This window comes from Nomascus leucogenys, chromosome 3 (assembly GCF_006542625.1).
Source record: "Nomascus leucogenys isolate Asia chromosome 3, Asia_NLE_v1, whole genome shotgun sequence".
In the NCBI taxonomy this organism is placed as follows: Eukaryota; Metazoa; Chordata; class Mammalia; order Primates; family Hylobatidae; genus Nomascus; species Nomascus leucogenys.
Window position 1 is genome coordinate 149,195,270 of NC_044383.1, and position 25,832 is coordinate 149,221,101.

General features: G+C 36.5%; 1 protein-coding gene across 6 annotated transcripts in view; it reads left to right on the plus strand.

Moving 5' to 3' along the window:
* The window catches only part of QKI (QKI, KH domain containing RNA binding), a 165,152-nt gene that overhangs the window by 27,542 nt on the left and 111,778 nt on the right, over window positions 1–25,832 (plus strand). For all 6 annotated transcript variants that reach the window (XR_004029409.1, XM_030809946.1, XM_030809947.1 and 3 more), the window contains exon 2: window positions 13,852–13,994. Coding sequence is in view for 5 of the 6 variants with exons in the window: in XM_030809946.1 (XP_030665806.1) it covers window positions 13,852–13,994 (143 nt within the window). In the remaining variant the exon portion in view is untranslated. The remainder of the gene's footprint in view (window positions 1–13,851; window positions 13,995–25,832) is intronic.

The window sequence follows — 25,832 nt, forward strand, 5'->3', positions numbered from 1 at the left end:
CATTTAAAAATAGGAAGATCAAGGTTGGACTCCTTGAAAAACTGGAGCGGAAATCTGAAGGAGGTGTTAGTGTGAGCCATACTGCTCTCTGGGGAATAGCTTTCCAAGGCAGGGAAAGAGTTAGTGCAAAACCTTGAGGGCAGGACTAGCAGTTCCTTGTGTGGACTGTAGCCAGGGACGGAGGTTAGGTTGGTTAAGGAGACTAGGTCAGAAGAGCAAAAAAGGTGAGGGCAAGGGGAGCCTGTGTGGATGCTGTAGGCTATTGTTTATCTTTGTAAGGACCTGGGATTTTATACCAACTGAGATGGGAAATCATAAGAGCAGTGGTTCTGGGCATCCTTTTAGGGAATCTGTGAAATCAGACTATTTTTGTGATAATAAGGTGTTATTTGCCATTTTCACCACCATTTACATACGGATGTACAGTGGAGTTTTCCAGAGGCTGCGTGCTATGTGATGTTGCAACAGATTAAATTCAAGAGAAGAGAGAATCCAGCTGTCTTTATTAAAACAGACATTTAAAAGATTGCAAAAGTATAAAACTGACTTTTTCAGTAATTTGTTTAGTTGGAAAATAGATTATTTTCTGTAAAATGTGCATTTTTGGTTAATATGTAGTAAGTTTACTAGTATTTTAAAATGAATAAAAATAATTTAAACATTTTTAGTTTTAATTTCTAGTATGGTAAGTTTTATTAGATATAACTTTCGTGAACAGGGATCTCTTTGGGCTCCTCCAATTAATTTTTAGAGAGTGGAGTCCTGAAACCAAAAAGTTTGAGCAGAGGGGTGACATCTCACTTGGATTTCAGCAGGCTAACTGCAAAGAATAAAGAATAGACTGACCAAGGTAGTGGTGGAAGCAGGTGTAGACCAGTTAGGTTAAGATTAGGTAGGAAATGATTGTGGTTAGAGCTGTAATGTTAGGGCTTGTGGTGGTGAAGTGAAATTGGGGATATAGTCTGAAAGTTGAGTACACAGTATTTGCCAGTGGATGGAATATGAAGTGTGAGAATGGACTTGACATTGTGACATTGTCCGAGATCAGGAGGAACAAATTTTGGGGAAGGCTTAGGAGTTTGGTCTTGAATGTATCAAATAGGTTGAGAAGGGAGTTGGTGATAGGATTTCAGTGTGGAGGGTTGGTCTGGAATGTCCATTACAAGGGCTTTTGTTGGATTGTATCAGTAATATATATATTTTTAAATATAGTATTTAGCTTCTATTCGAATCAGTTATACTTTTATAATCTCAACACAGAGTGCTGTATTCTGCATTGAAAAACTGATTAAATTTGCTTTCCAAGAATGTGATTATATGATAGAATGTACACTTGAAGAGGCAGTAAGAAAGTAATAAATGTAGATTTGCGGATAGCATGACATGACTTAGATTTTCTGAATCTTTGTAAAGTAAACCAACTGGTTTAATTAAAGGAGATCATATTGCTTACCATATTAAAATAATGTTTTCAATACCAATTACTTTGACATTTGAAGGCACTGTGTAATATGTTGCTCTTGTTACAGACCAAGATATTTTTGCTGAAGTTTTATTTTTCTAATTCAATGTCAGTGCTTGTTGTAGGTCCTTTTGGAATATTGTGTATAGTAGATTGTTTCTTAAGCCTTTAAAAAAACTCTTCACTGGGTACGGTGGCTCATGCCTGTAATCCCAGCACTTTGGGAGGCCAAGGCGGGTGAATTACGAGGTCAGGAGTTCAAGACCAGCGTGGCCAAGATGGTGAAACCCTTTCTCTACTAAAAATACAAAATTAGTTGGCGTGGTGGCGAGTGTCTGTATTCCCAGCTACTTGGGAGACTGAGGCAGATAATGGCTTGAATCTCGGAGGCAGAGGTTGCAGTGAGCCAAGATTGCGCCACTGCACTCCAGCCTGGGCAACAGTGTGAGACTCCGTCTCAAAATAACAACAACAACAACAATTCCTCTTGGCTTTTTCATCCTATGAGAGAATTCCCTTGCAACACCTGTGAATGTCTTTTGACATGTATTTTCTTTTCTAAAAATGTCATGAAGTGACAGACATGTATTTGCTTTGTTTATGGAATTAAGGTGATACTGAGGTAAACCTATGCTACATGATTATAAACCTTAGGTTCTTTGTGTATTGAACTTAGGTGAAATTTTGAATACAATTGAAAAGGTTAATTAAAAATCAAATAAATTATTACCTAGGAAAAAGCAATTTACTCCTACCTCCTACACAGACGTAACTCCTTCAGAATTTTTGGGGCATCTGTTTCATTTTCACTCTGATTTACCAAATTCCTTTTAAAGCCCTAAGGGATTTGGAGCTTCAAGAGGGCGAAATACGTAGGTACAGACCTTTCCCCACTTCTTCAAGAACAAGTGTAGAGGAATCTCATTACATGAGGATTTGGTGTTTTACGAGGATGTAATTTAAAGTAAATTCTGGTGGCCAGTAGTAGTTTAAGACATTTTAGATTATGTAGTTCTGGCAGGAGTAGGATTGTCTGGCCTGGAGTTCTCAACCAGTCATTGAGTATATACAGCCCTTGCCTGTGGGGGGTCAGTACAGAAGGAGTGCAAAATGGAATTCTCTGTAAGAAGACAAGGAGATGCATTTTAGGGCAGATAGAAGCCATAAATGTGATGTGGTCTAACGTGCTCATTTTGCAGATGAAGAAAATGAGACCCAGAAGGTTCAGTTCGAAGGCACACATCTCAGCTAAATCATGCCGGGGAAGCAGGAGTAAAATCCAGGTTGTGTAAACTCAAGGCCAGTGCTTTTTGCCTTACCACATGTATTAGGAAGATAGGCTTTTTATAGAAAGGTCATTGTTTTGGATTGTAATCTTTCTCCACCTTCTTTAAGGAAGGTTCAAAGTGTGTGTGTGTTCTTTTAAAGCAGTATATTAAAGAAAATCTAATTAAAATTTACAGATAAAGTTTACAAAGCTTTTGCAAGGAAAGTCATCTGTAGTTGAGGTTAACATTAGATCTTGTATCTGTGGATATTTGTTTTGGAGAAGAATAATGAATATATTAAGCACTTATATTTAACCTGTATTTTGGATGATTGGTAATGATTGCTTATTTGAAGAAAGCAAATATGTATAATTAAAATTTTAACAACATTAAACTGTAGAAGATAACTATTTTGAGTGATTTTTTTCCCTCAGTTTTCTTTATCTTTTGTCACAGCTTTCATACTTTGTCACAATTATTTCCCCCTTCCCTCATTAGAATAAATAACCCCAAAGTCCGTAGCAAACACTTTTTAATTATTATTATTATTTTTGAGACAGGGTCCTGCTCTGTCACCCAGGCGAGTGCAGTGGAGTGATCATGGACCACTGCAGACTCTACTTCCTGGGCTCAAGCCATCTTCCCACCTCAGTCTCGAGTAGCTGGGACTACAGGCGCACCACCACACCTGATTAATTTTTGTAGTGATGGGGTTTACCATGTTGCCCAGGCTCACTTTTTAATTTTTAATTCTTTATTTTGAAATAAATTTAGACTTACATAACAGTGGAAAAAAATAATGTGGATGTTAACTCATCTAATCATAGTATAGTTATGGGAAGCAGGAAATGAGTATTGATACAGTGCTGTCACTAATCTGCAAATCTTACTCAAATTTTACCTGTTTTCCTACTCAGTTGGTTTTTCTGGTCCAGGATTCCACATTGTATTTAGTAGTGATGTCTGTTTCGTTTCCTCTAATCTGTGGCCATTTCACATTCTTTCATGACCTTGACACTTTTGAAGAATGCTAGTTATTTTATAAAAATGTTCTTGAATTTGGGTTTGTTTGATGTGTTCTCATGATTATAATGAGGATCATTTTTGGCAAAACAATCAGACACAAGCGCTGTTGTGCTCATCGCAGTGGATCGTGCTGTGGAGTATATGTCTTTTTTTTTTTTTTTTTTTTTTTAAGATGGAGTCTTGCTTTGTCACCCAGGCTGGAGTGCAGGGGCGCGATCTTGGCTCACTCTAGGCTCCGCCTTCTGGGTTCATGCCGTTCTCCTGCCTCAGCCTCCTGAGTAGCTGGGACTACAGGCGCCTGCCACCACGCCTAGCTAATTTTTTGTATTTTTAGTAGAGACGGGGTTTCACTGTGTTAGCTAGGATGGTTTCGATCTCCTGACCTCGTGATCCGTCCACCTCAGCCTCCCGAAGTGCTGGGATTACAGGCGTGAGCCACCGCGCCCAGCCGTTGTGGGGTATATGTCTTAATACTGGTGATATTAACTTTGATTAGTTGGTTAAGGCGATGTCTGTCAGATTTCTCCACTGTAGTTTCTCCTTTTTCCTTAGTAATTAATAAATGCCTTACAGGGGAGATACTCGGAAATCGTACAGCTATCCTTTCATATTTTTGCTCACTAATTTAGCATTCATTGAATGATTTTTGTTTGCATTGATTGTTACTAATTAAAATTATTTAAGGAAGATCTGTCCCCTTTCCCCCTTGTATTCATTTATTCAGTTATTTATATCTTTTCTTACGGGTTGTAATTCATTACTATCACTATATAAGTAAAAACTTTTAAGAAAAGTTTCTGAAAAGTTAATACCTTGAGATAATTCAAAATTCAGAGACTCGTAAGAGTACATTTTCTTCTGTTATCTTGGGTACCCGTTTCCATTGCCAAGAGTTTATTCTTTCAGAAATATTAAAGGATTGGGAAAAGAGTTAATAATAATTGCTGGATTCTCAGGTATTTCTTTTTACCTGGATTCTGATATCGAACTAGCTTGCTGTTGCATCTTCTTCGGATATTCATTAAAATGTTTCTTAACTAGTTCGCCATTAGATTTAAATTTACATTTTAATACAGTGACTATTATATATAGATGGGGACTGGCTTCCCTTGAGTATCCTAAGGAACGACATGACCAGAAGACCACATTTTCTATTAAATGAATAATAGTTAAATATTAACATGTAAAACTAAAGAGGTTTAAAAGTAAACTCTTTTTGGTAAGTTGAAACAAAAGTCAGTTTAAATGAGAAAGGCTGCCTATCCAATTAAGTAACTGGTTTTTCAAAAGTGAATGAAGGCCCTCCCCACCAAGTCCCCCGCTCTGTTCTGTTCTTTTCAGTGACCTGTTTTACTTTCTGTGCCTACCGGCAGTATCTGTTTATTCATTCAGGATGTCACTTTAGGAACCTAGACCTGGAGTTCATCCACAGAACTGTGTTCTGTTAAAATGGAGTGAAAGAAAAGCTAAAAAGACTTTTTTTCACACACTATTAAAACAGCGAACATACTGGTCTACACTTATTATAATACAGCCAGCAGTACATCAAAAGGTGGCTTGTTCCATTTTATTTCCATTCTCTAATTACTGTTTCTTAAAATGAATTTTAAGAGTTTCTTATGCCAGGAAATCCTCTATGAAACTCTTAAGTAAAGCTGGTTAGACTAGCTGTGACTTGGTCCAGTTTCTTTTATTTTTTTTATTTACCTTTTCTTTATTTTTATTGATAACATATTTTACATATTTATGAGGTACACATGATTTTTTTTTTTTTTTTGCTATATACATAGAGTGTGTAATGATTAAGTCAGAGTGAGGTCTCCATCCATTGAGTATTTATTATTTCTGTGTGTTGGGGATAAGTCAAGTTCTGTCTTCTAGCTACTTTGAAATATACAGTGTATTAGTTAACTAGTTGCTCTAATCTGCTGTTGAACAGTAGAATTCATACCTTTATCTAATTATATGTTTGTACCTATTAACATACTTCTGTTCATCTCTTCTCCTACTCATCCATCCTTCTCAGCCTCTGGTATCTATAATTCTACTCTGCCTTTATGAGCTAACTTTTGTAGCTTCCCTGTATGTATGATTGTGAACATAACGATATTTGTTAATTCTTTAATCACTGAGCATTAGTTGTTTTTTCTTTTTATTTTGGGGGGACAGTAAAAAGGGTATTGTAATATGTCCTCCTTCAGATTCTGGTGAAGACCAGTTGAGTCACATAAAAAATAACTAGATCCCTTTATTTTTAGAGTTGGGAGGCATGAGTTATAACATCTTTATTATGCTACTGTTTTTATATAGGCAGTCCAATGCTTGCAGTGTTTTGACGTAAGCTTTCTGCTTTCTACTCTCCTAATAGGTGATTATTGTAAGAAAAATTTATATAATAACATGAAAGCTAAATAGTCCTCGTAAATTCATCTCCCAGAGATTATTACTGTTAATAGCTGTATCTTTTTTGACTTCGTTGTGTCTACCAAAAAAATATATACTTAAGTATAAATTTGATCATATAGTAGAGGTTCTTTTCTATAACCCTAGGAACGTGTGCAACTTACTATTAGGTACTTCTGTAATACAGAACTGCTGCTGAGAACAATCAGGGAAATCGAATTAACATTGTTACAAGGTTTTTGCTGTTTCGTATTTTTGCATGTGAAATTTATCGCCAATTGTGGACAATTGTTAGTTTTGGTAGTACAAAGAGGAGTTATGATTAATTTAATTTTGTAGTTTTTGTTTTTGGACTTAGGATTGTGAAGTACAGAGTACAATTTAACCCCTGGAATAAGGTTCCATCTAGAGAATTACTGATAGCTTGGGTTTTTTTTTTTTTTTTCTTGCCAGTTTGAAAGGAATTGCTTTGAAATTAAATCAGATTTATTTGGTTGTTACAGTAAGCAAACATATTTCACTTAATAGTCTGTAGTCTAGGCCAGGTGCAGCGGCTCACGCCTGTAATTCCAGCACTTTGTGAGGCTGAGGCAGGTGGATCACCTGAGGTCAGGAGTTCGAGACCAGCCTGGCTGACATGGTGAAACCCCATGTCTACTAAAAAAAAAAAAAAAAAAATTAGCTGACCGTGGTGGCGGGCACCTGTAATCCCAGCTGCTCGGGGAGGCTGACACAGGAGAATCGCTTGAACCCAGGAGGCGGAGGTTGCAGTGAGCTAAGATTGTGCCATTGCACTCCAGCCTTGGTGAAAAGAGTGAAACTCCATCTCAAAAATAAATAAATAAATAATACATACTCTAGCAACTTGCTTTTTAATCTAGTTGCTCTCCATACCTTGTGAACTTGGCCTCTTAAAAAGAGCACAGTGAAGTTAAATTCCATGGGTTGTTCTCAGCTCAAAAATAACTTTAAAACTTTCTCTGTATTTAGTCAAGCCTTAACTAAAGTTTATTTCTTTTTACAGAAGAGATTGTTGTTAACCCTAAATTCATAAAGTTACGTACCAGCCGCATCTTTATGAAGTGGCAGTTCTTCAGTTTTAAATAGATTACTAATATTATTGTTTTAAGATTTAATAAGTATTATCTAAATAAAAACGAGTAATTTGTTACTAAAACCTAAAATAACTAAATCTTAACTTTGCTGTTTGTGTTAGTGTGCTACTTTAATGTCTAGCAAGAGGTAGGGATTGCAGACAGTGTGGAAATACTGGAGCCTATTTAAGCTTCAGATGAAAGCAGTCATTTTAATTTACCTCATAAAATGTATTTTATGTATATCAGATTATGTATGTGTTTATATATAGTTGTCACTTTACTGACAACTAAGATTTTCCATAAGTTAATGGAAAATGTTAAAAAGCACAGTATGGTCAAACGACACAGTGACCTTTTCATTCCTTTATTAGCTCCTGCTCTAGTACAATGATAAGGCAAATTTTGTTGATGGATTCAAATGTAATGTACAAAGAAACAGCCGATAGATACCCAGTGAAAAAATACATATGTCTATAACGTCAGCATTGCAGATTGAGCAATCGAATCGGCTACCACAACACTAAGTATAGGATGCATTTTATGTGAGTTTTTCTTCAGTGTTTTAAAACTGTTTTGTTTTTACAAATCCTGAAAGTAATTCTTCGATGCATTTTGGTTTTGAATTTTACTTTTCATTAATATTCTGTTGCTTATGATTGAGTTAGTAAATATTTTCATGTTTCATTTCCTAATTTTGATTTTCTTAGTTTAAATTTGTTGAAAAATTTCTAAACCAGAAAGTAATGTAGAGCTGTATGTTGATTCTTTGGCTTTCCAGCATTGCAGTATTGATTTTATACACAGCCTTAGCTATGTATTTATATATATTGGGAAATGACTGCTCAATGCTGTAATTTAGATTTCTCACCCCATTTTTTTTTTATTCTCTTAACAGTTTTTCCTGTTGTCCTTAATTCCAGTGTTCTAGTTTTCCAGAGTGATTGATCTGTTAATTAAGTCCAATAATTCATATATATGTAATTGGATTTAACATATATATGTGTAACATATATGTATAACATATATATATATAACTATATATATGTGTGTATTTTTTTTTTTTTGAGATGGAGTCTCACCCTGTCACCCAGACTGTAGTGCAGTGGCACGATCTCAGCTTACTGCAGCCTCCATCTCCTGAGTTTAAGCAATTCTCCTGACTCAGCCTCCCGAGTAGGTGGGATGACAGGTGCCCGCCACCACACCTGGCTCATTTTTGTATTTTTAGTAGAGATGGGGTTTTGCCATGTTGGCCAGGCTGATCTTGAACTCCTGACTTCAAGTGATCTGCCCACCTCGGCCTCCCAAATTGCTGGGATTACAGGGGTGATCCACCACTCCCGGCCCAGTAATTCAGATATTAAAAGGATGTGTACAAAAGTAGCAGAGTGCACGTACAATAATTTGGATACACTAAAAGAGTAGTGGTAATGGAAAAGCCAAAGACAAACATGAGCTGAGGCTGTTGAAACATAAGAATGACTTTAAAACCTTTTAGTGAAATCCATAGTTGGGTGAATTAAGGGGAAAGAAAAAGGAATAAAGGTCACATAAAACAGAACTGTGCAGTGACATCGGAGCAGAATTAACTGACAGTTGAGCCTTAGTTTGGAAAAGAAAAGAAATCAAGATAATTAAAGCAGAGAAGTGTGACGAGGCAGTAAGTAGTAACAGGTTTTCAGGCCTAAACAAAAAATAGTTTTCAGCATAGTGAAATTCGGAAAAAAAAAAAAAAAGTAAATTCAAAAAATTGTAGAAAATGGGAGGAGCCTAAATGCTGTAAAGGCAAATACTCCCCAAAGCTGAAAAATGTGTATTCTAAACTTGATGGCATAACCTGTAGATTCCTAAACAGATTATTTCCAATTTAAACTGGTGGCTCCAGAAGGAGGTTCTGGTCCCATTGTAGCTTGGGATTTCATCAAGTAGCAGATAAAGATGTGCCTGTATTTTGGGATCTGGGCCAAAGAAATCTGTGCTCTATAAACTTGCAGTTGGATTCTTGACTCAGAGACTATTCATCCTTAAAGAATATCAGCTGATAGATTAATATCAGTCTGATGAAGGGGTATGTGTAGCAGAAAATAACCAGGAAAAAAATTGAAATCTTCTGTTGGTGTCTGAACAAACAGTTGTGGAATTATGGAATGGTAGAGATTTGTCTTAACACCATTAGCAAAATATCAGCAGTGTGCTGTGTTTGCTAAGGAAGTAAAGATATTCTTAAACATCATCAACTCTTAAACAGTGATTATGGACGGGGCAGGGTTTGGGACTAGAAGTTGATAGCCTCAGTTGGCTTACCCATTGATCATTATGGAATGTTGTGTACAGTATAGGGTTTTGCATATTAAAAGGGACCTAGACAAATCAGAGTGCATCTAAACAAGTGGGAGGGTATAAAACCATGTCATTGGTTTAGGGAAGAGGACATTTAGATATTTTAGAATTTTTCAAATGTTTGTGGGGCTGCTGAGTGGTGGCCAATGGTAGAAATTTTAGGAGAGCAGATTTTGGTTTATTAAAACAGATTTATAATATTTGAGATCTTTAGAGATGTCTAAAAATATTGGGGATATTTAGACAGAAAGTACATGCCTGAGGTTCATGTTGGGAGAGTTTTTGTACTACGTGTGATTAAGCAAACGGTTTTGAACTTTTAGTTCTCTGCAACAACTGCTGCGGGTTGATGAAGGTAGTGCGGTTGGTGGTGGGGCATTTGAGTGTTGTAATGTTTGATACAGCAAAATAGTGTGTACAACGTATTAGTTATGAAGCATTCCTATGTTTCATGAGAACACCTGTGAAGCTATTACTTACAAAAGGACTAAAGCATTTCCCAAACCCATACTCGTTGCATGTTTCCATAGTAGTTTGGCTATAATTGTATCCTCCTGCTAGGATAACATTCTCAGAAGCTGTGATTGCCACGACTTACAAATGGAAAGTTTTAAAGGCAAAACTTTTAAAAACAAGATTATGGAGAAAAAGAATAAATGGGGCTCTTGTATACCAAGATTGGAAACCAGTGGATTCAGTTCATTCATTGAGTAAGTATATGAAGCACAGACACAGAGAGGTTGTAAGAAAGAGACTTGTCTAAAATCACAGTTACTGTTAGAACTGGAATCAGAACTTGTTCTGACTCGAGTGTTCTGAATAACACCAGGAAGTGCTGATGATTTTCTGCTTTTTTTTCCCTGTTTATAAAGGTAGTACATAGTTGGCCAAACTCAACAGCGAATAAGATTGTAAAGTCTTTGAGGACCGGAACTATGTCTTAGTCACCTTTTCATTCACATCATTACTGTCCTATACATTAATTTGTGTTCTGTTATGAAATTGAGTGATATATCTTAGAGACTGAAAAAAATCATGGTAGAAAGACTTCTTATCTGTCTTCCTTATTAGAATAAGTTCTTTGAGAGCTGGAACCATGACTTGTTTAACTTTAATGCTCCAGAAACCTAGCTGTTTCTTGCCTTTGTTTACCCCCACCAAGTATTTATTGAGGGCCAGCTGTGTTCCAGGCACTGTTCAAGGACCTGCGGACACACTGGGTAACAGAATCTCATGGAACTTTGTGTTATTAATCAAGGAATCACATAGGTATTTATAAAAATACAACTTAAGTGGTAGATGGATTGTATCATCTAACCAGATAGATGCTTATATATGAGGACTGTTGGTTTTATACATTATTTATTTATTTATTTATTTATTTTTTTAGACAGTTTTTTGCTCTTGTTGCCCAGGCTGGAGTGCAATGGCACCATCTCGGCTCACTGAAACCTCTGCCTCCTGAGTGCAAGCGATTCTCCTGCCTCAGCCTCCTGAGTAGCTGGGATTACAGGCGTCTGCCACCATGCTCAGCTAATTTTTGTATTTTTAGTAGAGACGGGGTTTCACTATGTTGGCTAGGCTGGTTTTGAACTTCTGACCTCAAGTGATCTGCCTGCCTTGGCCTCCCAAAGTGCTGGGATTACAGGCATGAGCCACTGCGCCCGGCACGTGTATTTAATTTTTTAATCTAGTCATTTTATCTGAATTTTCTGATAACTTGCAATAGATTCTTTTTGTTTTTTTTTTTTTCTAAGTTTGATAAATTTGTTTACCTGGAAAATCAGTATTTTTTCTTCCCTAGATTTATTATATTACTATGGTTACTTATAATAGTAGATTTTTCATTAATGAACTATTCTTGCACTCAGGGTATAAATTCTACTATGTCTTAGTGCATTTTTCTTTTTCTATTTATTTCAGATGTTTGCATCTGTATTTTTTTTTTTTTTTTTTTTTTTTTTTTTTTTTTTTTTTGAGACAGAGTCATGCTCTGTCCCCCAGGCTGGAGTGCAATGGCGCGATCTCAGCTCACTGCAAGCTCCGCCTCCCGGGTTCACACCATTTTCCTGCCTCAGCCTCCCGAGTAGCTGGGACTACAGGCGCCCGCCAACACGTCTGGCTAATTTTTTGTATTTTTAGTAGAGACGGGGTTTCACCGTGTTAGCCAGGATGGTCTCGATCTCCTGACCTCGTGATCCACCCGCCTCGGCCTCCCAAAGTGCTGGGATTACAGGCTTGAGCCACCGTGCCCGGCCTGCATCTGTATTTTTAAGCAAATTTTATCTATAGTTTTCTTTCCTGCTGTGTTATTCTTAGGCTTTGATATTGGTGTGGTGCTAACTATATAGTAAGAATAGGTAGTTTCTGAAGAAGATATTTAAATGATAATTATACAGAAAGTGCTTTTTTAGTCCAGAGACCTGGCTAAAGGATATATGTGTGATTTTAATTAGATTAAATTTTTCTAATGCCCCTTGGTTAATTACTTGTTGTAATTATGTAAATGATGTAAGTGAGCATGTGTTTAAATTATTACTTGGTTGTTGAAAACTTGAGAATTGCTGTCATATGTTAATTTAAGATAAACACCAATTTGATACTGGACATTATTAGGAAAGATTTAATTATGAAGCTAGAAGTATAAAAAGAACCTTAGGAAATAATAAAATTCTGCCCTTATCATGTAGTCAAATCCAAGGTAATCTCTAGATTTTTGTTGATTTTATTTGCTATTCAGAGAAAAGCATTTGGTAAGCTTTGACAGGCAAATTGTTATTTAAGAGATAAAATTTGTAATATGAATATTGGTATCACTGAAGCAGAAAATGTATTACAGTGCCTTTTTTAATTGGTTGAGATTTTATAACTGGGTAAGAGTACCTTTGATCCTGCCTTTTGGCTGTGTTGGATTTTATTTAACCGAAACTGATTTAAATAACTAGTTAGAAAAATTAAAGAGTGCCTTCGTATTTGGTAGTTCCTAAGGAACTATCAATAGATTGAACTTCCCCGTGTTTGGAAAGCATACAAAATACATTTAAAAAATACATTTTATTTTTAAATACTAATGGATGCAAGCCTTTCTCCCAGGGAGGACACAGTCTATAGGATAGAGAGACATTACATCTGCATCTGGCTAACCTTAATAATGACAACCCTTATTAGGCAGTATGTTCCAATGGACAGGAACCTGTCTTCTGGTGCATACTAGAAGCTTAATAATTTTTGAAAAGATCCATTTTCTTTATGGGACTTGGCTCATTAAAATAGAATTCTCCTACTTTAAAAAAATGTATATGTATATCCAAGAACAGCAATACAGGTCTTTAAAAACAAGTCATTGATTTTAGGTATCGCTACTTCCTTTTTTGTATTTAATATTTCAGTCATTAACCCAGTGTAGTTTGAGCTGTTACCATCTTTCCCTTGAAACTTCTCTGATCACCAGTGGCTTAGTGGTCAAATCCAAGGTACCATCTTTTGCTGTTTATCTTACATTCTTTTGGAGTATTCGATACTGTTGATCACCCTGTCCTTGAATCTGTCATTTCTTAGCTTCTATAACACCTCTCTTCTCTAGTTCTCCTGCCTACCTCCATTTCTTCTTGGTTTGGATCTTTTTTTCCTTACCCCTTCCTTTTTCTCAAGTGCATTCTGTCCTTCTTTCTCCTGTTACTTGCTCTAAGACATCTTTTCTGATAGCTTTAACCATTAAATTTGTATATGAAACTCAGACTTCTGCTGAACTTGCCGTCTGTTGTCTTTTGAACATCTCTGTTTGGATATTCTAAAGATACCTAAAAATAATCGAAGTGGTCCAGTTTAAATATCCTTCAGACAAATTAGTTCTGAAGTACAAAAGAGGCTTTGGTATTAGTTTTGTCTGACAGGCATTCTTATAGGTGTTTACTGAAGCTATCATTTGGAATGACTGGCCTCGTTTAGACTTGGAAAAATTAGATAACCTAACAAGTCCATATTATACCAGTTAGGAAGGAGCTCGGGCTTTGAAGTTAATTTAATAAGATATGTTACTTGATTCGTATAAAAATTGGTTTGCGGTAGAAATTAATTAAGGCTATAGTCGTGTTAAACATGGGCTTAATCCAGAGAATGATGGAATAGGCCAGGAGCTCTTTATTCGAGTTTTAACGCTTTGTCAATGAAACCCTCCCCTGCCCTCTCTTTTTTCCTCTGGACTAGCAAGAATATTTTTTTTGTCTAACACATTTAAAATTTTTACTTTTAACAGAAATTAGCAGAGTACGGAAAGACATGTACAATGACACATTAAATGGCAGTACAGAGAAAAGGAGTGCAGAATTGCCCGATGCTGTGGGACCTATTGTTCAGTTACAAGAGAAACTTTATGTGCCTGTAAAAGAATACCCAGATGTAAGTATATTTTGTTGTTTTATTCAATTTTGTTCTGCTGCACATATTTTGGGAAGAGATATATTTGGTGGTAAATACTTAAGCATTATTAACCACTTTAAAAAAAATGCAGTCATCAACTGAAGTGTGAATAATTTGGCATGGATAATTTAAAAAAATTCTTTCTAAATATGTTTCCATTTGATTGCTGCTATGTCACTTTGGAAATGCACATGGTAAAGACTCTTGGGTTTCAAAACCGGATGAGGAATTGTGGAAAGCACTTTGGCCTGTCACAGAGCACCAAGCACAACTTCGCTCATCTTTAATCTGACCTTCAAGAAGCCACAGCTTGGGCCGCAGCATTCTTTCTGTAAAATGAAGGTGTTGGACTGTAAGGTTCCTTTCAGCTCTAAAATTTTATTGAAACCACTGATTGTAATCTGATTTTTCCCCCATCTTAGTCCATTGTTGAACTATTCTCTATAAGCATCTTGTTGTGAATAGGCTCCTTGTCCTATATCTGTTAATTTCTAAATAAATCCAGATTCTTTGCTTTTTGTTACAAAGCCCTGTATGATACGGTCCATTCTATTTCTCTGGCCTCATCTTAAATGATTTTCCCTCTTCTTTACCACACTGTAGTCACATTGGCCCTCTTTTGGCTTTTAGAACAAGTCAAGTCTATTCCCAGTCTTAGGGACCTTAATTTTAGTTGTGCTCTGATCTCTACTGGATGGCTGCTTCTTGTCATTAAGAATTTAGCTCAAATGTCACTTCAGAGAGGCTTCCCCTGACCTTTTTATTTAAAAGCCATCTATCTAGCTACTCACTGTTTCACATTGTCTTTTTTTTCTTTGCAATAGTACTTATAATCGGGCATTTTTCTGGTTTATTTTCTCTCTCTCTGTCTCCCCGGAAGAATATAAGGTGTACATAAAATAAGAACCTTGTCTTTGTTATTCACTGCTGTATCCCTCATAATATTGGCACATAATAGGTAACAATACTTGTCGAATACACCAAGAAAAGATGATGGCTTTTTGCTAAGTTTCAGAGGACTTTTATGAAAGCAGATGAAAAAAGAAGTTATTGTAATGTCAAAAATATGATGTTGTGCTCTATGATTCATTAGTTATATGGACAGAATACTAGTCTGTAGATGAGAAATGTCTTAAGTTGAATTAATAGGAAAAAGCTTTGATATTTTAGTTACATTACAATTTGCAAAAATTGATCTGATACATTTTTTTTAAAGGTTATATACATTTACTCTGGTTTTATAGGTATTTTTGGTTGCAAATACACAAATAGTCTTGGATAATGTAGGAAAAGAGGAGTTGGTTGGAAGATTATTGAGTAACACAGAGGATTAAAGGAATAGCTGGAAAACAAAGTGCCATGTTAGGCTAGGAATCAGGGCATCTGAGAACTTGAGCAGCAGGAGTTTGTGGAGCTTCTCGGTTGAGAGCCTTGCTGACATAACTTGGCATTGGTGCCTCCCAGACTTTATCTTTAAAATTCAGATTCTTAGAAGAGTGAATGTGTTTTGGGCCTTTCTGACTGGGGAAGTGAGGTTACCTACCATTACCTAGACAGGACCACTGTGAGCCTACCCTAAGTATTAGGATTATTCCTAGAGATGAGAAATTGTGATTTGGGCAGCTGTTCCAATTGGGGTCTACTGCTGTTAGGTTTTTCACTATCCTGGAAAGGATAGCAACTGTCTGTTTTGCTTATTTAAACGTTAAGGGATAATGTTTCTGCAGTGGGCATTAACATAGAATATGTAAGACTATAAGACCTTGATAGAGAATATAATGTTAATCTATCTGGTTCCATCTCTTAAAAGAAATCCTATTTAAGGAAGGGGTATTTATGCATTCTTTAAAAGACATGGGTTTCATACAGTCTTCTAAGTCAGGACTTGAGTCTAGAGGGCACCTGTTCACTATATTCTTTCCTTCCTCCTCCAGTTGTGACTTCTTGCCACCGTGAACTACTATTACCGACAGTTGCGTTGGAGCGTGGCATTTGTCTTGATCGGTGATTCTCAAAACACAGTCCTTGGACCATAATATCTACGCTTTCTGGGAACTGTAAATGTTCAAGCCCCTTTCTAGACTTATTGAATCAGAAACTCTGGGGTAAGGGCGAGGCCTAGCAGTCTGCCTGTTAAGCCCTGTAGATAATTCCGATGCATGCTGAAGTATGAGAATCACTCCTCTAATTTTTTTTTTTTTTTGGAGAGGGGACAGGGTCAGCCAGGCTGACAGGTAGGTGATCATGTACCTGGTCATTTTGCCAGCCATCGTTTCAGGAGGCCTGAAACGGTAAGTCGTGAAGTGATGAATTAAACAGTGTCACTGGTCTCGTGGAGTGGACATTTCAGTGGCAAAGACAAACAGTACACAAATGAATCTATAGCTGTAATCAGTGTTATGGAGAAACATAAAGTAGGGTAGACAGATGAATAGTGACTGTGTATGGAAGAAGGTATTCATTTTTAAGGGTAATCAGGGAAGAAATCTCTTACAATATGATGGGAATGGAGAGACAGGAACAGAATGATGGGAGGAAGGCATGAAAACCATCTGGGAGAAAAACATTCCAGGCAGAGTGAACAGCAAGTACCGCTGACTCAGGCAGGAATGTGCTTGGGAAGTGTTGTAAGATATGAGGTTAGAGAGTTAGCACAGGGGCAGTGTCATGCTGTGGTCAAAAGTAGGAACTCAGATTCAGACTTCCAGCTAGTTTTGCTGCTTGTTTTTGTGACTTTGGTACTACACTTGATCTTAACCAAAAGGCCAGGAAGTGATGATGTTTTGTGACTTTAAGCAGGTTACTTTTCATTCCTGGTGTTCAGTTTTCTCATTTCCGTAATGGAGATATTAAACCTCTGACAAGATTATGAAGACTAAAGAGTTAATATGAGTGAAGCAGTTGGAAAACGTCTTTATGCTATATGTCACAAGAATGTAAGCTCTATGAGGGCAGAAATCTTTTTGTCTTTCAGTGCCATATTTCCAGTGCTTAGAATAGTGTCTGGTAAATGGTGTATGCACAGTAAGTATTTGTTGCGCATATTTGTATGAAACTCATTCTTACAAATATTTTTAAACTTTTCTTTTTCTTTAAACCTGTTGTCTTTTGCATTTGCACATAGCACCTTACTTACAGAAGTCAGTGTTAAGTTAGAGATGTGTTTTGGACTTAGCAGTGCAGAGCTCTGAAACTGATAGGAGAAGAAAGTCTCAGACTCAAGGTCTGAGAAATGAAGCAGTGCTATAGTCTGTAGCCCTTTGCAACGTTTTTGAAGTTTGGCCTCATGATGTGAGAATGAGAGGCTAATATGAATAGGCCACTGAAAATGTATTAAAATTTTTACAGAATTAATATTTACTAATAAAGCAGACTTCTACTGCATCTCTACTGTGTACGAAGCATGTCCTGGGTAAGAATATTTAATTCTTTTGAAAAAACTCTTTGATATAGTAAAGACAGTGTTTTTTAGTCAGATAGGCCTAGGTTTTGAATTCTGGCTTATCCTCTTATTGGCTGTATTTGTCAACAGTTGCCACAATAATGCTCCATGATAAAACACTCTAAAACTGGGTGGCTTAAAAATAATAATCATTTATTTCTGTGCTCATGGGTCTGTATGTTGGCTGAGGGTCTACTGATTAAGGTGGAACCTAGCTTGATTGAGGCTAACTGTAGGTTGGTTTAGATCTTCTCCGTTTATGTTCCTGCTGGGCCCAGGCTAAAGCAGTGGCTGCTTAGGGCATGCTCTTATGGCAGGCCACTGGAATGCAAGATCTAAGCCAAACTGCATAAGCATGTATAAGGCCCCTGCTCTTGTTGCTTTCCGTTAGCCCAGTGATTCTCAGCTGGTGGCAGTTTTACCTATGGGGACATTTGGCAATGGCTAGAGATACTTCTGGTGTCTAAACTTGGGAGAGGGAGTACTATTGGCATCTAGTGGGTAGAGTCCAGGGATACTGTGAAACATCCTGTAATGCACAGGGCAGTCAGCCTCCGTGCACCTCCAGCCCCCCAACAAAGAATTATCTGGCCCCAAATGTCAGTAGTGCTGAGGTTGAGAAACCTTGCATTAGTGTTATCAAGTCACTTCATTTACAATGAGAAGGGGACTGAAATAAATATTTGCCGAAAAATAATTGAGATGATCACATTGGCTTTGAGCATACGCTTGCTTTTTAGAATCTGTTTGTCTATGAAGTTATAAGGTTCACTTCATAGGATTGTTTGGAGGAGTAAAGGTAACAAATGTGTGACACCTGATAGAGCAGGCACTCTATGGTTTTTGTGATTACACATAAGAAAAATAATCCTGTTCTTGAAGGAGTTCAGTCTTGTATGAAGGATACAAGATTAAATTATTTAAGATTTTAAGTTTCTCATGCATTCATAAAACTACAAACATGAAAGAACATTGAAGTTATATTTAGACCATCAAATTGTTTATTTGGCTGGTCAGGTTTTCTTGTTTGAATCCATGGAGATGTGTTATGAATGATTATGAATAGAGTTAACTGATTTATATAAGTAAAAAGTGTTATATTTTGAATGAATCAGTAATAATTTTGTCTTTAAATTTGCCTGGTTATCAATTTCAAGTTGTTAGAAATTGTTCTATAGGATCTGCCAGAGTAGTAGACTTGGTAAATATTGGCAAGGTCTAGCTGTTGATGATAGTAGTCGTCCTGTTAAATACGTGAACAGATTAGATTGGTAAACTGCTTCCTTTGGACATGATTTGATGATTAAATTGTAGTGAGACTTCTTGGAGTTTTACGTGAATATAATTCTGATTTTCTGATGTTTTTAAAATGGGCTTTAATTTCGAATAATAGCTTTGAAAGGCATCTCTTGGGTCTAGGCCATCATGAATACCCATATTGTCAAAGGTTTTGTAAGACAGACAAATGTCTTTTCAAGGATTGTGTTTTCAGCCTGTAGGATCCCAGCCTGGTTGCTGTAGTTAGTAGTTTAGATTCATAATGTTATTCACAGTACACTCCACTGTCTCTCTTATAATAATACATGTTGATGATGGAACATGAGTTGTAAGTTCTCTTTCTGTTTCATTTTCCTGGGTTTGCAAATCAGCTTAAGCTAGTCATAGCTTCTGAGTTAGTTAGCGTAGGGTTGTTATTTGTCAGCAGTCTTGAGAAGTTGGTGTCAAATTGGTTGTTGAGCTGGCATTTGTTTTAGAGGGATTATGGGGAGAGGCACCAATTCAGTAAGTTATCTTTCCTTAAAGTCTTTGTTCCTTTGACCATTGTGGCCTTCTTATTGTTGAAGGATTAATCAAGAACCTCAGGAGTCTTGATGTACACTACTTTCACTCTCATTCTTCTGAATAACAAATGATATTAAATCAAAATTTAATGATATTCAAAGTCTCCTTTTTCAGTACCCAGGTTAACACTTGATTTTTGCCTGAACGTGATCATAATTTTGTGAGTGAATATAATAATGCTTTAAAAATATGATCTGCACATCTCTCTTTGATAGTTTGCACAGAAATCTATTTAAAGGTAGTTCTTCTCATAAGGTTAGTATATATTTTTATTCAGTGGAGTTGTGAAGTGATTCAGATTACATATTAAAGTTTTAATTTAGCAGTGTGATTTGATAATATAGGGCATATCTTTACGTTTTAGGTAGGGAAACTTATTGTTGATGTATAAGTTCAACTAGATCGGTTTAGTAAAAGCCAATTTATGACTCTTTGTTTTGTTTTGAAGTTTCTTCTTTATTTCACTCTGTAAGGGTATATTTAGGGCCTGTTGTGTACCTAATATTTCACAGGCTTTTTATGGTTTGGGATATACCAAATTTCTTAGGATGTTAGTAAATAATTACAGAAAGGGTTACAGGACAGTCTGAAAACAATACATTTTGTTTAGCTGATATTTTTCCAATGTTTAACGTTTCTTTAAATAATAAGGCTTCTCTGAGTTTTAAAAATTCAGGCACTTTCTTTTGTAAATAATATGTTTTAATATTTGATCGGAACTAGTGCTTAGAAGAACAAAATAAAAGATGGGGTTGTTAGGGAAGAATTATTCAGATTAGACAGAGACGTTTATCTATGGTTTATCTAAAAAGAGTTTAATATTAGGATTTACTCTGTTAAAATTACTGCTACAAAGGACTTATGGATAATTTGATATCTACTCATAGGTATTCAATCTCCGTATCTCTGAGATTCTTGCTGAAATAGCCAAAGTATGTAATATGGAAATCGAGAAATCTGCTTCTCAGTGCTATCCATATTCCAGGAACATTGAGCTGTTTCTGATAAAGATTAAAGGAAAGCTCAAGGTGATGATCTACTTTCAGCCCAATTTGAGAGAGCAGTGTCTCTGGGAGTAAAATGGCTAATAACAGAATCTTCCTCATCCTAACGCCTCAGAATTGTCACACATGAAATGGGCTATGAAGCAGTCAAAGGTTATACTGCTTGAACTCTTCCACTCATTTCAGTTCCTCTTTATAACTAGGTGACCTAAATTTATTTTGTAAGTTAATGAGACTGTGTTTTCTTTTGATTTCAATTTGGGCAGAAAAGTACCTTAGTTTTTGAGATCACGTGCCTTTACTTTAGGGATGTTGAGGTTGAGTTTTTCAGCTACTAGCTTTTGAGCTAAATTCAGTTAATCATTTCACTGGGAAAAAATACACATATATTTAAGTAATTTTTGTTTCGTTTTATCTTAGAGACAAGGTTTCATTGTGTTGCCCAGGCTGGTCTTGAAACTCCTGGGCTCAAACAGTCTTCCTGCCTCAGCCTCCCAAAGTGCTGGGATTACAGGCGGGAGCCACCGCGCCCAGCCAGAAAACATTTTATGTCTTAATAAACCCAGGATTTACAACAAGGTAGCTTACAAATAAATTGAGGATTTCTTGAAATCTTGTTTTGTCTGCCATACAACACTGCTTTTCCCAAGTCCAAAATCAGTGTCATCAGTAAGCAGCCTGTCTATCATAAACTTGAGCATCTCCTTGTTTCATATTGGTATAATATTTTCTTTATTATTTGGTAGGGAATTGATTGACTTTGAAAACTTCTATGCTGTATTGTTTGGAGTTACAGAACAATGGTTGTTTTGATTAGTTTCTTTCCTTTGTACTTTTAAGATTGTGTATAAATTTGCCATGTTAAGGGCAGATTAAAACAAACCTCTTAAAATTTGAAAAGTAATTAGAACTTGAACACTAAAAAGGATATGTGAATATAAAACAGCAAAATTTTGGTATCATTTCTTCATCCTGGAAATGTTTGTGTGTGGTCTGTGGTACGTAACAGGGCACAGGAATATGAAAAGACATAATTACTCTCATGGTACTGATATAGCCACAATCCAGGTATGGAATAATGAGAGCTTGAACTCAGGCAATGGCAGTCGAAATGAAGAGCACAGATTAAATAGGGAGAATCTTAAGATTTCTTTATCTTTTACATGTGAAGGCTAATGAGGGAAGGGCCTTGCTGGTATTGCCATTCATTGAGAATAAAGATGTATGTGATGAATGTTAAAGTGGTGACAATCAGTAAAAGATATGAAAATATTGAGAAGCCCGAGATGTGATTATCTGAAATGATATAGTAATGATATGTTTGGGATATATGTGGGTGGGGAAGAAATGATAAAAACACAACTGGACTAATTCTGAAAGTAAACTTGGGATTTGAATAGAGTTTCTGTAAACTGAGTACTAAACATTTTGAAAGATTAACAATAATGAGAAAACTAACCATGAGTTTTTGTTGTTATCAGGGTATATGTTAAGGTCTTTAGAAGAGAGGCATTATACTAAAGTGTCTGAACTCTAGAATCAATCTAGGTGTTCTAGGATTTGGGCTGCTGATGTAACCTCGCATGTATTAGATGTAGGTGGTAGTGGTAAGCACTGCGCAGTGGTGTTTTGAGGATTAAGTGACCTAATGCATGTAAAATACCCAGCCCAGAAGTTGGCTCATACTTGAACACTCAAAACATACTGCAGCATACTCAACACCTAAGAAATGTTGAATAACGTAGTCCTTGCGCTCGTGATACTTCCATTTGACACCAGCAGCAAAGGGGAAAAATTAATAACCAGTTATAAACAACATTTGAAATCTGTGGTATGCAAATTTGGATATCCTAAATTATGGTGTATCATTCTTTGAGTACCAATATAACTGGATAATAAGCTGAAACCATTCAAAACAAATATAGGTGAGGAAGATAGATTATCACTCCAGATGCTAAGTAACAATTAGAAAAAAGATTATTTAACCAATTAATAAAAATACGAAGGCAGTAAAGGTCAACAAGTGTTTTATGACGAGCAGAAGACACGCAGAAGACAGTATCTGTGAGAGTATGAGATCCAATGCACAAGGCCTTTTAAAAGATCCCAAACTACTTTTCAAACCTTTATTTTTGCTGCTACCCGTGTTTTCCAGCCACCTAAGCAATTCACTCTTCTGTTAAAATGGCAGGTACTTTTAATTTTTCTTCCCTGTAACACCTCTTTTCTTATTTCTTCCTTCCCACCAAACATGCCCAGCTCCTCCTCATCCCACGATATTGAGCTCTAGTGCTCCTTTTGCTGTTTGTGTGTGCTTTGACTCCTACAGACAGTTGTTTCCCCTTAGAGCACTTTGTACCCACCTCTTAAGCTCTTATCACATGGTATGTAGTGATCTGCATGATTCTTGTAGGTCATTCCCTGAAGTCAGGAACTCGCTCTTAACTTTTATTTTTTAAAAATCTATGATACCTCGCACAATACATAGCCCATAGAAGAAACTATGTAGTGAAATTACATAGTGATTTTTCATTCTCACAGTAAAAATTTCCTGGGATTTTTTTTTTAATGGGTGGGAAACTACCTGGAAATAGTGGATGCCAGAGGCTTGAACAGAAGGAATGAAATAATAAAGATCAGAGCAGAAATAAATGAAATAGAGAACAGGAATACAACAGAAAAGGTCAACAAAACTGAGAGTTGGTTTTTGAAAAGGTAAACAAAATTGACAGACCTTTAGTTGGACTAACCAAGAGAAAAAAAAGTCAAAATAAATGAAGGAGGAGACAATACAACTGATACCATAGAAATAATAAGATCATAAAATACTACTCTGAGTAAATATATGCCAAAAAATTGAACAAACCAGAAGAAATGGATAAATTCCTAAAACATACAACCTATCAAGACCACATCATGAAGGAACAGAAAGTCTGAACAGACCCATAATGAGTGAGGAGATTGAATCATTAAGTGAAAACCTCCCAACAAATAAAAGCCGAAGAGCAGACGGCTTCACGGGCAAATTCCTCTGAACATCTAAAGACGAATTACCACCAACCCTTCTCAAACTTCCAAAACACTGAGCAGAAGAGAACACTTCCCAGATTCATTTATGAGGCTAGCATTACCCTTAACCAAAGCCAGATAAGAACATTATAAGAAAATAAAGTTACAGGCCAATATCCTTGATGAACAGATGCAAAAATCCTCAACAAAATACTAGCAAACTGAATTGAATAACACATTAAAAGGAGCGTACACCATGATCAAGTGAGATTTTTCCTCTGAATGTAAAAATGGTTCAACGTATGCAAATCATTAACTGAGCTACACCAAATTAACAGAATGAAAGATAAAAACCATAAGATCATCTTAAAAGATGCAAAAAAGGCATTTGACAAAATGTAACATCCTTTCACGATGAAAATTCTCAACAAATAAGGTGTAGAAGCAATATGCCTCAACATAATAAAGGCTATGTGTGACAAGCCCACAGCTAATATCATACTTAATGGTGAAAAACTGAAAACTTTTCCTCTAAGATCGGGAAGAAGACCCTTGCCACTTCCATTAAATATGGTAAGTTCTAGCCAGAACAGTTGGCCAAGAAAAAGAAATAAAGGCAGCCAGGAGTGGTGGCTCATGGCTCTGATTCCCAGCACTTTGGGAGGCTGAGGTGGGCGGATCAGTTAAGGTCAAGAGTGGAGACCAGCCTGGCCAACATGAAACCCTGTCTGTACTAAAAAATACAAAAATTTGCCAGGCATGGTGATACATGCCTATAATCCCAGCTTACTCGGGAGGCTGAGGCAGGAGAATCACTTGAGCCCCAGAGGTTGAGGTTGCAGTGAGCTGAGATTGCACCATTGCACTCCAGCCTGGGCAACAGAGCAAGGCTGTCTCCCTCAAAAAAAAAAAAAAAAAAAAAAGTGAAAGACACCTAAATCATAAAGGAAGAAATAAAATTATCTCTGCAATGGCATAATCTTGTATGTAAGAAAAACCCAAGACTTCATCAAGAAATTTGTTCATTTAGTCAAGTTCTGGGATACAAAAATCAACATACAAAAATCAGTTTTCTGTCTATACACTAACAACAAACTATTCAAAAAAGAGATTAAGAGGTCAGGTATGGTGGTTAACACGTGTAATCCCAGAACTTTGGGAGGCCGAAGCGGGCGGATCACCTGAGGTCAGGAGTTCGAGACCAGCCTGGCCAACATGGTGAAACCCTGTCTCTACAAAAAATACAAAAAAAAATCAACTGGGTGTGGTGGCGCAGGCTGTAATCCCAGCTACTTGGAAACCTGAGGCAGGAGAATTGCTTGAGCCTGGGAGAGATGGAGGGTGCAGTGAGCTGAGATCACGTCACTGTACTCCAGCCTGGGTGACAAGAGCGGAACTCCATCTCCAAAAAATAGCATCAGAGAGAATAATATAATTAGAAATAATACCCAGGAGGTAAAAGATGCTGGCTCGCTGAAAACTATAACACTGATCAAATAAATTAAAGATGCAAATAAATGGAAAAATATTCCATGTTCTTAGATTGGAAGATTATTGTTAAAATTTCCATACTTCCCAAAGCAATCTATAGATTCAATACAATTCCTGTCAAAATTCCAATGGCATTTTTCATAGAAATAGGAAAAAAGAATCCTGAAATTCATGTGGAACCACAGAAAGCACCTAATAGCCAAAGCAATCTTGAGAAAGAACAAAGCTGAAGACATTGCAGTTCCTGATTTCAAATTATATTAAAACAATTTGCTTCCGGCATAAAAACAGACCAATGAAACAGAACAGAATCTCAGAAATAAACCTATGAATATAGAGTCAACTAATCTTTGGCAAGGGTACCAGGACTACACAATGGAGAAAGAATCGTCTCTTCAATAGTTGGTGCTGGGAAAACTGGATATTCACATTCCAAAGATGAAAGTGGACCCTTATCTTACACCATACATAAAAATTTAGTCAAAATGGATTAAAGACCTAAATGAATTCCCCGAAACTGTAAAACATGTAGGAAAAAACACTGAATTATAAAGGTATTTGATACTGGTCTTGGTAATGATTTTGCTAGATATTACACCCAAAAAACACAAGCAACAAAAGCAAAAATAGGACTACATCAAGTTAACATGCTTCTGCACAGCAAAGAAACAACAAAATGAAAAGGCAACCTACAGAATGAGAGGAAATATCTGCAAACCTTATATCTGCTAAGGGTTTAATATCCAAAAGATATCAGAATATTAACTCAGCCCAAAACAACAAAACAGCAAAAAAAAAAAAAAAATCACATCACCCAATTTAAAAATAGGCAAATAACTTTTAGTGATTTTTTCAAAAGAAAATATACAGATGTCCAAAAGGCTTATGAAAAGGTGCTTGACATCACACACACATGCACACACACGTGCGTGTACATGCATGGGCACAGTAGCTGTGTGGGTGATGAATGTGTTAATTAGCTTGATTGTGGTAACCATTTCACAATGTATACCTGTATTAAATCATCAT